At 45.9% G+C, this 15,119-nt stretch overlaps 1 protein-coding gene across 1 annotated transcript; it reads left to right on the forward strand.

Moving 5' to 3' along the window:
* Positions 1-6,030: 6,030 nt before the first annotated feature.
* Positions 6,031-12,783, forward strand: LOC123106584 (WAT1-related protein At1g43650-like). The gene is made up of 3 exons (XM_044528697.1): positions 6,031-6,367; positions 11,123-11,185; positions 11,733-12,783. The coding sequence occupies exons 1-3, from the start codon at positions 6,120-6,122 to the stop codon at positions 12,568-12,570; spliced, it is 1,149 nt and encodes a 382-aa protein (XP_044384632.1). The 5' UTR covers positions 6,031-6,119; the 3' UTR covers positions 12,571-12,783.
* The last annotated feature ends 2,336 nt before the right edge of the window (positions 12,784-15,119 follow it).

Below are 15,119 nucleotides of genomic sequence, written 5' to 3' on the forward strand. Positions count from 1 at the left end.
CGGCGGCCCGATGATGCTTCGGCGGCCAAGCGAGCTTCGTTGCAGCACCAATGATGCTTCGACAGCACGCTAAGCTCCGTTGCAACAACGACAATGATTCAGCAGCCCGATGATGCTCCGTTGACACACTGAGAATGCCCCGACGGCCCGGCGAGCTCCAGTGCTGCATCGACGATGCTCCGTTGACACACTAAGAATGCTCTGACGGCCCGGCGAGCTTCACTTCAGCACCGACGATGCTCTGATGGCCTGACAATGACCCATTTCAACACCGGTGATGCTCCGGTGGCCCGATGAAGCTCCGTTGCAGCATCGAGGATGCTTCGACGGCTTGACAATGACCCATTTCAACACCGGTGATGCTCCGCTCCGGTGGCCCAATGATGCTCCGTTGCAGCACCGACGATGCTACGTTGCAGCACTGACGATGCTCCAACGGCTCGACAATGACCCATTTCAACACCGGTGATGCTCCGGCGGCCCAACAATGCTTCGTTGCAGCATGGACGATGCTCCGACGGCCCGATAATGCCCCATTGCAACACCGGTGATACTCCGTTGCAGCATCGGCGATGCTTCGTGGCCCAACGATGCTTCGACGACCCAACAATGCCCCATTGTAACGCCGGTGACGCTCCCTTGCGATGCCCCATCGCCCGACGACGCTCCATTGAGGTTCTGATGGCACGACGATGCTCCGTTACAACATAGACAATATTCGGACGGACCGGCGAGCTCCCTTGCAGCACCGACAATGCTCTGCGCGACACGGCGAGCTCCGTTACAGCACCGAAGATGCTCCGGCTGCTCGGTGATGCTCTGTCGCCCGACGATGCTCCATTGCAGCACCCTCGAGGTTCTGATGGCCCGACGATGCTCCGTTACAGCATAGAAAATATTCCGACGAACCGACGAGCTCCTTTGCAGCACTGACCAAGCTCGCGACATGTGAGCTCCATTACAGCATCGACGATGCTCCATTTCAGCAGCCAACGATGCATGCATTAGAAGTCGTGACTTGCAGCCAACTGACGCCCCGTTGTCCCAGCATCGCCGGCCACCTCGGAGCACCGGCTCGTGGCGGCGTCTGGTCTCACAGCACCCGGCGGCCAGCTCCCAACACTCCAGTGCCGCACGGACGATGGAACGAGTAGCAGGTCGCAGCATTAACCATCTTTGCCCGAGCCGATTGCGCCTTATGTGAGCAGCAGTTTAAGTACTCCCTCCGTCTCATAATATAAGAACATTTTTGACACTAGCATAGCGTTAAAAACGCTCTTATATTATGAGACGGAGAGAGTAGCAAGCTAGCAAAAACACTAGCAAATTGTGTGGAAAAAGAAAGAAAGCCCAAAAAATCATAGCAAATCGTGTGGAAAAAAAAAGAAAGCCCAAGGAATCACGATAGCCAGTTGTGGGGACCAACCACATGCAAAGACGCACATCGTGAACGAGCTGATCTGATAATCGGACGGCCTAGCGGGCGGCTTACCCGTCCCCAAAAATCAGTCGGATGAATATAAATGTTTCCCTTTTAAAATTGTCCAATACAGAGCACCGTCTCATGTGGATCCGATGAAAAAAAAGATATATAGCCAGCTGGCAAACATGTTACTAGCCCTATAAGGTTGGCCGAGCAAGACTAAAAGCACCAAATATCATCAACCTTACAAATTTGGCTAAAGAAGAGCCAAAATCTAGCACATATGTTTGATTTTCTGAGAATAGAAAGTCAGGACGACAAAGGTCTACTCGACTAGTCCCTAATGAGGCGATTAATTTGGAACTCACTTTATACAAAAGAGGGAGATAGAACGAGCAAAGTAAGATAGAGGCGACCAAGATGGTAAGTGGAGCGCCTCGAACAACCATAGAATGGCCGGTAGTAATTTTATCAATATTAATCATCTGTATTAATTGTACAATATCGTCCCTTGGGGACAAAAAATAAATTAATCTCTCAAGATATTCCAAATATTTCTTGCTTGTTTGAACCAGGACCGACCCATTAATCATTAGCTATTATGTTTTGCAAAATATTTTGTATTTATATTACAGTATGTTATAATTCACTGGGATGTTGATGTTTTTGTGGGGCAGGAGGTGCATGGATCGAATTTTGAATTATTATGTATGCATGCATCAAACATAGGGTACCACTAACCACTAAACCACACAGATGCAATACAAAGCCATGTCATTATTTCTATTAGGTTAGCCGAGCAAGAAAAAAACACCAAGTTCCATCAACCATACAAATCTGGCTAAAGAAAAGCCAAAATAGTACCTGTAATTAGTTTTAAAGGAAGGTAGTCATCACGATGAAGATCTATTCTCAAATGAGACAATCAAATTAGTTTTAAAGGAAGGTAGTCGTCACGAGAAGGTCTATTCCCAAATGTGACAATCACTTCGAAACTCACTCTATACAAAAAGAGAGAGATATGGCAAGCAAAGTAATGTCGACTTGACCGTCCCCAACAACTAGTGGATGGATGTGATTGTAACCGTGCCACTGGTATTAATTGTGTAATATCCTTTCTCAAGGGATACAAACTAAATGAATTGTCTCAAGATATTCCAAATATTTTCCTACTTATTTGAACTGTGTCCCGCTCACCTGCTGGGCTCCCAGCGGGAATTATGCTCTACACCAATAGGAGAACGCCACATGTCCCTGGGAGGGGGGCAACATGTCTAATTAGGCTGGTCATAGTGGGGAGTAACTTATACTAATGTCATGCATATGACACTAGTGTAAGTTACTATCTTTGTAGTGCAAAGTAACATAGTAGTAGTGTCATAGATGACTTCATTTATTAGCTTATAGACTCATTCTTTCTCGGAAAATGCTATGTTACAGTAACATATTATGTTACTCTAAACATCTCTCTCCTCATTAAATATATGCCACATAAACAAAAAATTCTTGAAATGCGCTATGTTACTACCTAAGTTACTCCCACTATGACTAGCCTTAAGTTAGATATATTTTGTTACTGCCCTATTCATCTTGTTGGGCCTTTCTATGTGTTTTTCTTCTCCTCGGCAATACGAAGCGCCTGTCACTTTTAACATCTCCTATTCTAGTCCCTCCTCCCACTCCGCTTCATTGTTGCTACGGAGCACATCTCGCTTATGTCTGCCCCTTTTTCATAGCACGACCACATATATTTTCTACACTGTCGTGCCCAGCCACCTCGTCTCACCTCAAGACCTTCATGTCAGGTTGCCAGATCAATTAACCCTCCTGCCAAAGGAATTGTGTCGAAGTACTCTAAATGTGGAGATTGGACGCCGTATTATTCGAGTATATATGGAGGAGCGCCGCCGTGTTGATCTCTGGCTCTGGTGATATTCTGCCGTCCTCTTGGGGTTCCATAACATCCCGAAGTCACTCTATATAGACACGCACCTCGCTGAGTCGGCACGTCCTGAATCCATGGACATATGCACCCATTTTTTAAAAAATGCATTTTAAACATGTTTTAACATGATGAAAAATTTAAAAGAAAAATCCACACATACATGTTTGTAAATGTGCATGCGTGGCACAAAGTTTTATGAGAAAAAAATGTCTTTTCATTCTGTCTCCGTAAAAAAGACAAATTTTAATGTTTCTAAATAGCGCTTTACGACACAATTTTTTGTCTTTTTTGCACAGGCCACGAAAATAGTTATTTTTTCGTGAAACTTTATGCACGCACATAAAACATGAAAAAGTAGCCGTGCAACTTTTCTTTAGATTTTTTAGAATTTAGAAATGTGTTTTTTAAATGGGTTCACATATACCCGAGTTCATCGATGCACGTCTCGCACCTCGCCACTCTAGATTGAGACTCCTATTACTTCGAAGCCAACAAATGGAAAAACTGCAGCGACATGCTCTTGAGTCTTGACGGCATCATTGCTCCTTCTCCTCTTCTCAGTTGCCACCGGCATCCACGCCATTCTCGACTGGTGGTAGACGACCCAGCGGCTGCCGACCGTACTAAGAAACCGTCCATGCTAGCAACAATTATTGTGTTTGTTTTTATGTAGATATGGTGTGGAGAAGCTATTTGGTATTCCTTTCGGTAGACCTGCTGAGGAAGAACCGAGGCAGTAAGATCGCAACAAGATCGTACAAGCCATATTAAATCCATCAGAGTAGCATGCTTCGGAACCAGTTGTTACAAATGATTGCCAATAGCTGATGAAGGAATTCGAGAGGCTAACCTTGCTGCTCATGAGAGGACCGGATTTTCATGGCAGGATCGGCCTCCTAACTTTCTAGTCCCAACTCATGTAAACGATTTGATTGTTATTAGAATAAAGTCATCAGACAACAATAACAACAACAACAAAGCCTTTAGTTTTAAACAAATTAAGGTAGGCTAAAGGTAAAACCCATAAAATTTTGTAACCATTTATGGCTCTGGCACATGGATAGCAAGCTTCTACGCACTCCTCTCCATAACTAGTTTTTTGGTAATACTTCAATCCTTCAGGTCTCTCTTAACAGACTCCTCCTATGTCAAATTCCGTCTACCCTGACCTCTTTTGACATTTTCTACACGCTTTAGCCGCCCGCTATGCACTGGAGCTTCTAGAAGCCCGTGCTGAATATGCTCAAATCATCTCAGACCATGTTGGACAAGCTTCTCTTCAATTGATACTACCTCAACTCTATCTCGTATATCATCATTTCGGATTCGATCCTGCTTCCTCGTGTGGCCACACATCCATCTCAACATACGCATCTCCGCCGCACCTAACTGTTGAACATGTCGCCTTTTAGTCGGCCATCGCTCAGCGTCATACAGCATTGCGGGTCGAACCGCTGTCCGGTAGAAATTGCCTTTTAGCTTATATGGCACTCTCTTGTCACAAAGAATACCAGAAGCTTGGCGCCACTTCAGCCATCCGGCTTTCATTCGGTAGTTCACATCTTCATCAATACCCTCATCCTGCTGCAGTATTGACCCCAAATATAAAATAGTGTCCTTCTGAGGCATCACCTGCCCATCAAGGCTAACCTCCTCCTCCTCACACCTAGTAGTACTGAAACCGCACATCATGTATTCAGTTTTAGTTCTACTAAGCCTAAACACTTTCGATTCCAAGGTTTGTCTCCATAACTCTAACTTTCTATTTACCCCCGTCTGACTGTCGTCAACCAGCACCACATCGTCCGCAAAAAGCATACACCATAGGATATCTCCTTCTATATCACTTGAGACCTCATCCATCACCAAGGCAAAAAGATAAGGGCTCAAAGCCGGCCCCTGATGTAGTCCTATCTTAATCGGAAAGTCACCAGTGTCAATATCATTTGTTCGAACACTTGTCATAACATTTTCATACATATCCTTGATGAGGGTAATGTACTTTGCTGGGACTTTGTGTTTCTCCAAGGCTCACCACATGACATTCTGCGGTATCTTATTATAAGCCTTCTCCAAGTCAATGAACACCATATGCAAGTTTTTCTTTTGCTTCTTGTCTCTCTTCATAAGTTGTCCTACCAAGAAAATGACTTTCATGATCAACCTTTCAGGCATGAAACCAAACTGAGTTTTGATCACGATTGTCATTCTTTTTAAGCGGCGCTCAATGACTCTCTCCTAAAGTCGCCAAAACTTCAAAAAACAAATTTAATGTGAGATGTTGGCAAGCAAGGACACGTGGCGGTCTCTTATTGGTCCAGCACAATAATTCGGAGTTTTGGACCCGTTTGAGCCAGGACAGAGTCAAGAAAAAAAAAGGAAAATTTCGACCTATTCATCTTCAAGCAATTTAATCACCAGCTATTATTAATTTGTTTGCAAAATCTTTTGCAATTGTATGACAAAATATTACAATTGATTGGGGGATGTCGTTTTTTCTCGGGGAGGGAGGTGCACGGACCGATTATTGAAACATTGTGTGTATCCAATGGAGTAGATGTAACCAACTAACGACACGTACGGTACGCAGTGCAAAGCCACTGGCCAGCTGCATCCCACCATCATAGCGCCTTGCTTGTTCGTCCTGGCTATATATCTCCTGCGTCTTGCCTCTCGGCGGTGCGTTGCTCCTTGCTCTTGTCCCAGAAAATTAAGCCCTCGATCTCGATCAGCCCCTCATTGGCTCGGGACATGGCGGGGCACGACGGCGACGTGGCCGTGATGGCGGTGGCGGAGGATGAGGCAAGGAGGAGGAGGAGGAGGCAGGCGGAGCGGGTGGCGCTGCCGGCCGGCATGGTGCTGGTGCAGGTGCTCACGGTGGTGACCATGCTGCTCTCCAAGGTGGCTCTCAACAGCGGCATGCACCCGCTCGTCCTGCTCGTCTACCGGAACCTCTTCCCCGCCGCCTTTGTCGCCCCCCTCGCCGTCGTCTTCGAGAGGTACGCACGCACGCCTGACCCGTCGATCGATGGTATAGGTAGTACGGTGCCACATCCATCGATTAGTTCTAGAGAAAGTACGTAGATTCGCACTATTCTTTTGCTGTACGGCGTGCGATGCGTGTTCGCCGCGTCCGCCCCAAACTGTATATTTCCATGCGTCATCCAATCATTCATGCATGAACCGTCTTTTGTATGTATTTTGTTTCAGTATACTGGTGATTTATTAGCTAATTAATTCGCTATGCTATGCTATGCATGCGACGCCGACCATGTAGCTAGCTCGAGTGACGAACGTTCGGATCGACATATATTTGACCCGCGCCGGCCGATTAATTAGTTGCCGTGTTAATAAGACGGTCTGGGTCATATATAGGGACGCGTCTAGCGGGTGGCCGGTTGCCCGCTAGCGCTCCGTAGTGGCCGGCTAAAAAAGGAAATAATTTGTCCCCCTAATCCATATTAGAAAAAATGAATATGTGTGAACAGGTCTGAACAGAATAATAAACAGTAATTATAAAGATCCCATGTGAACAGATGTGAACACATTTAATTCGGGTTGTCAAATTTTTTAAAAACCATAACTTTGAAACCACGCATCGAAATTAAGATCCGTTTTCACTTTTGGAACTCTCGCGGCGTGCTCTTCGAAACTAGATCTCGCATGGGTATGTTTTGACGAATTTTTTTTGTGCAATTTTCTCTTTGTTTTGTGCAACTGCCTAGCCTTCGGTGTGCAACTACCTGACAGGGATGTGCAACTTTTCTCCTATACTGTAAACACGCAGTTTTCAATGATGGTATCTTCACCCCCAAAATACCTCCTTCCAATGAGATGTGAACTTCTTCTGTTGCCCAGACCAACTGCATAGTAGTTGATGTGCAACTTTTCCCTGCCAGTGGATGTGCTTCACTGTTTGCTGCATCGGCCAACTGCCTAACAGTGGTTGTGCAATTTCGGATACTGCCACCGCCAACCGTCTAACAATGACGAATTTTTTTGTGTGCAATTTTGTCCCCGTTTTGTGCAACTGACTAGCCGTCGATGTGCAACTACCTGACAGGGATGTGCAACTTTTCTCGTACACCGTAAACATGCAATTTTCCTCTATGAGACCTCCACCCCCAAACTATCTCCTTGCCGCGCCAACTGAGCAGTGCAGAGAAGTGCATATTGTCGCGCCAACTGAGCATATGTGAGTGCCAATAATCCTGCCAACTAAACAATGTGTGCGCAACTAGACTACATTGCCGCGCCAACTGAGCATATGTGTGTGCAACCAGACTACATTGCCGCGCCAACTGAGCATATATGTGTAACTAGTCCGGCCAACTAAATATTAATGTGTGTGCATCTAGATTACATTGTCGCGTCAACTGCGCATATGTGTGTGCAACTAGTGTCCTGCCAACTAAACATCAATGTGTGTGCAATTAGACTAGATTACAAGTCAACTGAGCATATTTGTGTGCAACTAGTCTTCCTGCCAACTAAACATTAATGTGTGTGCAACTAGACTACATTACAAGCCAACTAAATATCAATGTGTGTGCAACTAGATTACATTACAAGCCATGACAATTCACATGCAACTATGCGGACTAGATTGTGCAACTCTTTTTGCCGTGCATGTGTCAATTAGGACTACTATGTGTGCAACTACAACTACTGTGGATGCCAACAAAAAATATTCGCATTTTCCAACAGCTCCACACCATAAACCCTGAAAGAAAGAGGAGAAGAAAGCTGAAACTTGTGCAATAATGTTGAAGTTTGGTCACTTGTGGATCCAAACAAGAGAGGACCAAAATGCAAAAGGAACCAAAAGATAAGGTTCCTCATCGTTGTGTGGTTACGAATCAATCGATTCGTTTGCAGCTGGTTCTAAACGGAGAAAACAACCGCTCTGAGGATCAAGCGACACTCCTTTGCTCGCCCACTACTGAGCCGGAGGGCATCCTTGTCGTTCATCGACCGTGGCCGTCGTTGCTGCACCTTTTGCCGTCACACTGTGGAGCACGGTAGTTGCGGTTGGCGCCGCACTTCCGCGAGGATGCAGACTGAGCGCCACTTCAGTCGCTGACGGCGAGCACCTTCATCCCACTCGGCTAGCCCTTCTTCTTCTCCTATTTTTTGTTCTTCGTCACCGCAGCTCCTGTAGCCTACATCGGCATGGCTCCGTTGAGCCAATCCCACAACGAAGCGGATCTCAGCTAGCAGGACCCGATCCCATCAAGGAGCACGGGGTCCGACAGGATGGATACGCCGCGGTGTCCACCGGCAGCGGTGCCGCCGCGCTCGAGAGGTGGGTTAACGGCGGGCGGCGCAAGTTGGAGCAGAGGCGGCTGGCGCGAGGTGTGGGTGACCGCGGCGGACGACGCGGGGGAATAGGGAAGAAGGGTGTGGATACGGGTGGATAACGATAAAACACCTGGACCGTTCGGGCGGGATCGTGCGGTCACGAGCCGGCCGCTCGGGACGACGAAAAAGTGCTCGTGCACTAGGAAGAATTCAGGCATATATAGATATTATTCACCCAATCTATTTAATTAGCAAACACGTAGCCGCACGCACCGGAAATATTGCGTGTGTTCATGTACTCCCTCTGTAAATGTTACAGAGGTTGTATTATAAAACTAGTACTCCCTCTGTCCCAATGCTCTTACATTATGAGACGGAGGAAATACAACTTTTGACACCGATACACATTTGGTCACAACTAACAAATTCGACTACTTTTGTTAACTTTGGGGCCATTACGTACAAATTAGGTAGTTTTCGTGACAGCGCTAGACATACACTACACTCACGCATGAAACCCTCTCCATTTGTGCTGATCAATGGATGGACGGCCGTGATCATGCATGCATGCACATAGTAGTAGGAACATGACCGGTAACTGCTGGCCGCACGCACTGGAAGTACAAAGGTTTACTTGAAGATTTTACGTACAAACTTATGTGAAGGATTATAATTGTTAATAGGGGGATGAGGGGGTTCATCCCACTTAAAATCAGGGGAGAAAGAGAAAATAAGTTTGGAAGGTTATGCAAACCTTTGTAGATCTTTGTAGGTGTATCATTATTGCTAATTACTTGTACCACTCTTCCCCGATATGGAAAATGATGTATACTCCTGCCCTACTGCTTAATAGTGTGTGTACAAGACAAACACCTTTTTTTTTGGCGAAATGTACTTCCTCCGTAAACTACTATAAAAGCGTTTAGATCACTACTTTACTAATTTTAATGTTTTTATATTAGTTTACAAAGGAAGTACCAGACAAACACTTGACAGAATTGGAAAGTTCGGACAAGGATCAGTTAGTCTGTGTTTTGATTAGTTGGGTGAGTGTCCTGACAGCTAGCTAGCGCTAAACACGCCAACTGAACTGCTAATCGAACGAGATCAGCACTAATTAATGTACTACTCTTTCCGTGTGTCAATTTGGAAAGTTACACCTACTCTTGTGAATACGTATTAACCTCTTTAAGTGAGAGCACATGAAATTAGAGGGTGCTTAGATATGTTTTAGTCCCATGACTAAAAGTAGTAGGACTAAAATTTGCTAGCCTCACCCATGCTTGGATCCAAATACTAAAGAGACTAAAATCAAGTTATTGAGCATTGATTATCCTCCAAACCCTCCAATCCAGAACTCGCATGTGTTGAAGGAAAGGAATTAAATGAGGAGAGAGAGGGCTAATACATATTTTAGTAGGTTTCCTATGACAAAAATTTTTTTAGCCTCAAGACTAGTCCTAGCCTCTCTTTAGTCAGGGGTGCTTGGAACTTTAGTCTCTAAAAGAGACTATTTTTAGTCAGACTAAAAATAGTCCCTTAGATCCAAGCAGGCCCTTAGTAGCACTACGTACTTCTACTGACTGCGATGCTAGTAAATTTTATTGCTGCGAATAAGACTAGTCATAATGGGAGTAACTTAACTAGTAACATCACACATTTCAATACAAAATTATTTATGTGGCAGCTAATTAATGAGGAGAGAGGGGTTTGTGATAACTTAGAGGGTGCTTGGATCCAAGGGACTTATTTTAGTCTGACTAAAAACAGTTTTTTTAAGAGGCTAAAGTTCCAAGCACCCCTGATTAAGAGGGGCTAAACCTAGTCATGAGACTAAAATGTTTTAGTCAGGGGTATCCCTACTAAAATATGAATTAGTCATCTCTCTCCTCATTTAACTCCTCTCCTTTAACACAGACGAGTTCTGGATTGGTGGTTTGAAGGATAATAAATGCTCATTAACTTGATTTTAGTCTCTTTAGTATTTGTATCCAAGCATGGATGAGGCTAGCAAATTTTAGTCCCACTACTTTTAGTCATGAGACTAAAACGTATCCAAGCAACACCTTAGCTAGTTACTGTAACATCACACATTTCAAGGCATAATGAGTCTATAGCCTAATAAATGAACGCTTTTATGATATCACTAATATGTTACTACCCACTATGGAGGTAGTAACATAGACTAGTAACATCGACAAGTTACTACTCTATATTACTCCCCAGTGTAAGCAATCTAACAGAGATGGTAATTAATAGTAACTGAGATAACGTCTCTTCCCGTCGATGCATGCATGCATTATATGGAACGAACAGTATCTTCCATGCATCCATTTTTCTGATGTGTCCTGGTCATTTCTTTAGCTGCCTAGCTAGCTTGTTCTTCTTGCACTGATTAATAAGTTCCTGCCTAATTGTTTTTTGATAGTAATTAAATAAATAAATTGTTGCAGGGAGATGTGGAAGAAGGTGAACCTGCGAGTGCTGGGCTGGATTTCCCTCAACGCAACGCTCGGGTTCGCACTACGACCACTCCCAATCTATTCTTACAACTACCCCTAACAAAAAATCTATTCTTACAACTAGTAGTAGCTAGCTTGTATTTTGCGCAGCCAGCAGTTCTATATTTAGAAATGCATTTGTGATTTGTCCGTTTGTTGCAAACTTCTGCAAAGACACAAGTCACCTTCGTTATAATTAAACAGCAAATCTGAAAAAAAATACATCATTGTTTTAAGGGAAAAAGCATAATCTTGTTCTGAGTAGAAGAAAAGTAATACCTCCGTCTCGAAATGTAAGACATTTTTGTAGGCTAATTAGCATTACCTTCGTCCCGAAATACTTGTCATCCAAATGCATAAAAGAAGATTTATTTAAATGTATTTTAGTTTCAGATACATCCCTTTTTATCTATTTTGATGACAAGTATTTTCGGACGGAGGGTACATATAACTGGAATTGAGATGCACAGAGGCGTACATATTGTGCATAAACTCATTCTTAATTATTTTTAATTTATATTAATATTCCTCTCGCAAGCTTATATATGTATACGTCTTGTAGAGTGCTGCTGGCGATGGGGCTGTACTACTGCGGCCTGCGGGCCACCAGCGCCGCCTACGCCGTCAACTTCCTCAACCTCATCCCCATCGCTACCTTCATCATCGCCGTTGCGCTCCGAGCCGAGCGCCTCTCCCTCGTCGCTTGGGCCAGTAGGATGAAGCTCCTCGGAGCTGTCATGGGCGTGGCCGGCACCATGGTCGTCACCCTCTGCAAGGGCACCCATCTCCTGCTGCCGCACCTCCGGCAGTCCTCCCACGCCAACCCCGACGTCGCCTCGCCCCACGGCGGCCGCGACATGGCCGTCGGCACGCTGTTCCTATGCGGGAGCTGCGTCAGCTACGCGCTCTGGTTCGTCGTGCAGGCCAAGGTCGCCAAGGTGTTCCCGTCCCGGTACTGGGCCACGGCGCTCACGTGCGCCGCGGGCAGCCTGCAGTCTGCCGTGGCCGCGGCCATGGCGGTCGTCCTCGCCCCCGCCGGCGACGGACATGGATGGGCGCGCACGTGGACGCTGCGCTGGGACCTGCAGCTGGCCACGGTGGTCTACTCCGGGGTGTTCAACACGGGCGTCACGTTCGTGCTCGTGTCGTGGGCGGTGGAGCGCCGCGGCCCGGTGTACCCTCCCATGTTCAACTCCCTGTCGCTCGTCGCCACCACCGCCGTCGACGCCGTCGTGCTCGGAACCGACGTCTACCTCGGCGGCGTGATGGGAGCGGCGCTCGTCGTCGTCGGCCTCTATGCGTTTCTGTGGGGCAAAAGCAAGGAGCTCGCGGCCGCCAAAGCGGTCAACGCCGAGCAGGAGCTGCGGTGTGCAGGAGACACCGACGATGGCATTGCCTAGCGATTTTATCCAGCCTGGGTACAGATATCGATGGAATTAATTGAACTATTGACCCGTAGGAACCCGTAGCGATTCCAATGCATCGGGACATAAGACAAGGCAGAGTTAAACTGTTACTACCTCCGTCCAGATTTATTAAGGCTCCTAATATTTTAAGCCAAACTTTGATCATTCATAAGATTAATGAAATATAGAATATTGAGATGGACATTTAAAAAACTAGATGGCCCGCTTCCATATCATTCTCTTTTTTTTTGACGGGAAGGCCTTCATGGCTAGCTTTATTAAACTAAATAACAGATACATCGTCTGCAAAAAGAATTGGCAATGAAACTTGGTGGTGCCTCGATCCATATCATTCTCTATGGAGTGGTTGAGCAGATACCGTGTCTGTTTTAGGATCGGCCTTAATCCACGCCGAACATGACGAACTACTACCTCTGTCCGGATTTATTACGCCCCCTCTCATTCTGGGCTAATGTTTGACCAATAAATTTAACTAATAAAATATAAACTGTATGTCACAAGAATTATACCTCGGGAAACTCTTTCAAATAAAAACCTAACAGTGTACTTTTTCAAATAGAAATCCAGCAATAAATTGACCAACATGTGCATAAAGCAAAATTTACGATCTCCATGGCTGACTAGCCTGATGGCCACATTGCCTCCACTGCAAAACTTCATGACGGAGTTGCAGATGATGGGCCGTCTATGTGATATCGACTTCACTTGCGTTCATGGATGACATGCATATCATAGGGTGCAAAATTCTTTCACGCATGTGTTGGGGAACGCAATAATTTCAAAAAGAATTCTACGCATACGCAAGATCTATCATGGTGATGCATAGCAACAAGAGGGGAAGAGTGTTGTCCGCGTACCCTCGTAGACCGTAAGCGAAAGCGTTATGACAACGTGGTTGATGTAGTCGTACGTCTTCACGATCTGACCGATCCTAGTACCGAAAGTACGGCACCTCCGCGATCTACACACGTTCGGTTCGGTGACGTCCCACGAACTCTCGATCCAGCTGAGTGTCGAGGGAGAGCTTCGTCAGCACGACGACGTGATGACGATGATGATGAAGCTACCGACGCAGGGCTTCGCCTAAGCACTACGACAATATGACAGAGGTGAATTATGATGGAGGGGGCACTGCACACGGCTAAAAGATCAATGATCAACTTATGTGTACTAGGGTGCCCCCTGCCCCCGTACATAAAGGAGCAAGGGGGAGGCTGGCCGGCCCTTGGGGCGCGCCAGGGGAGGAGGAGTCCTCCTCCTAGTAGGAGTAGGACTCTCCTTTTCCTAGTCCTACTAGGAGGAGGAAAGGAAGGAGGAGAGGGAGAAGGAAAGGGCCCCCCTTCCCTAGTCAAATTCGGACTAGAGAGGGAGGGGGCGCGCGTCCTGTTGGAAATATGCCCTAGAGGCAATAATAAAATGGTTATTATTATATTTCCTTGTTCATGATAATTGTCTATTGTTCATGCTATAATTTTGTTATGCGGAAATCGTAATACATGTGTGAATACATAGACCACAATATGTCCCTAGTGAGCCTCTAGTTGACTAGCTCATTAATCAATAGATGGTTGTGGTTTCCTGACCATGGATATTGCATGTCATTGATAACGGGATCACATTATTAGGAGAATGATGTGATGGACAAAACCCAATCCTAAGCATAGCACAAGATCGTGTAGTTCGTCTGCTAAAGCTTTTCTAATGTCAAGTATCTTTTCCTTAGACCATGAGATTGTGCAACTCCCGGATACAGTAGGAATGCTTTGGGTGTGCCAAATGTCACAATGTAAATGGGTGGCTATAAAGGTGCACTACGGATATCTCCGAAAGTGTCTGTTGGGTTGGCACGAATCAAGACTGGGATTTGTCACTCTGTATGACGGAGAGGTATGTCTGGGCCCACTCAGTAATGCATCATCATAATGAGCTCAATGTGACTAAGGAGTTGGTCACGGGATCATGCATTACGGAACGAGTAAAGTGACTTGCCGGTAACGAGATTGAACGAGGTATTGGGATACCGACGATCGAATCTCGGGCAAGTAACATACCAATGGACAAAGGGAATTATATACGGGATTGATTGAATCCCCGACATCGTGGTTCATCCGATGAGATCATCGTGGAACATGTGGGAGCCAACATGGGTATCCAGATCCCGCTGTTGGTTATTAATCGGAGAGATGTCTCGGTCATGTCTACATGCCTCCCGAACCCGTAGGGTCTACACACTTAAGGTTCGATAATGCTAGGGTCATAGGGAAAGTTTGTACGTGGTCACCGAATGTTATTCGAAGTCCCGGATAAGATCCTGGACGTCACGAGGAGTTCCGGAATGGTCCAGAGGTAAAGAATAATATGTAGGAAGTGAGGTTTTGGCCACCGGAAGTATTTCGAGTGTCACCAGTAATGTACCGGGACCACCAGAAGGGTTCCGGGGGTCCACTAGCCCTGGAGGCTTGCATGGGACAAGAGTGAGAAGGGACCAGCCCCTGACTGGGCTGGTGTGCCTCCCACCAAGG

This window comes from Triticum aestivum, chromosome 5A (assembly GCF_018294505.1).
Source record: "Triticum aestivum cultivar Chinese Spring chromosome 5A, IWGSC CS RefSeq v2.1, whole genome shotgun sequence".
In the NCBI taxonomy this organism is placed as follows: Eukaryota; Viridiplantae; Streptophyta; class Magnoliopsida; order Poales; family Poaceae; genus Triticum; species Triticum aestivum.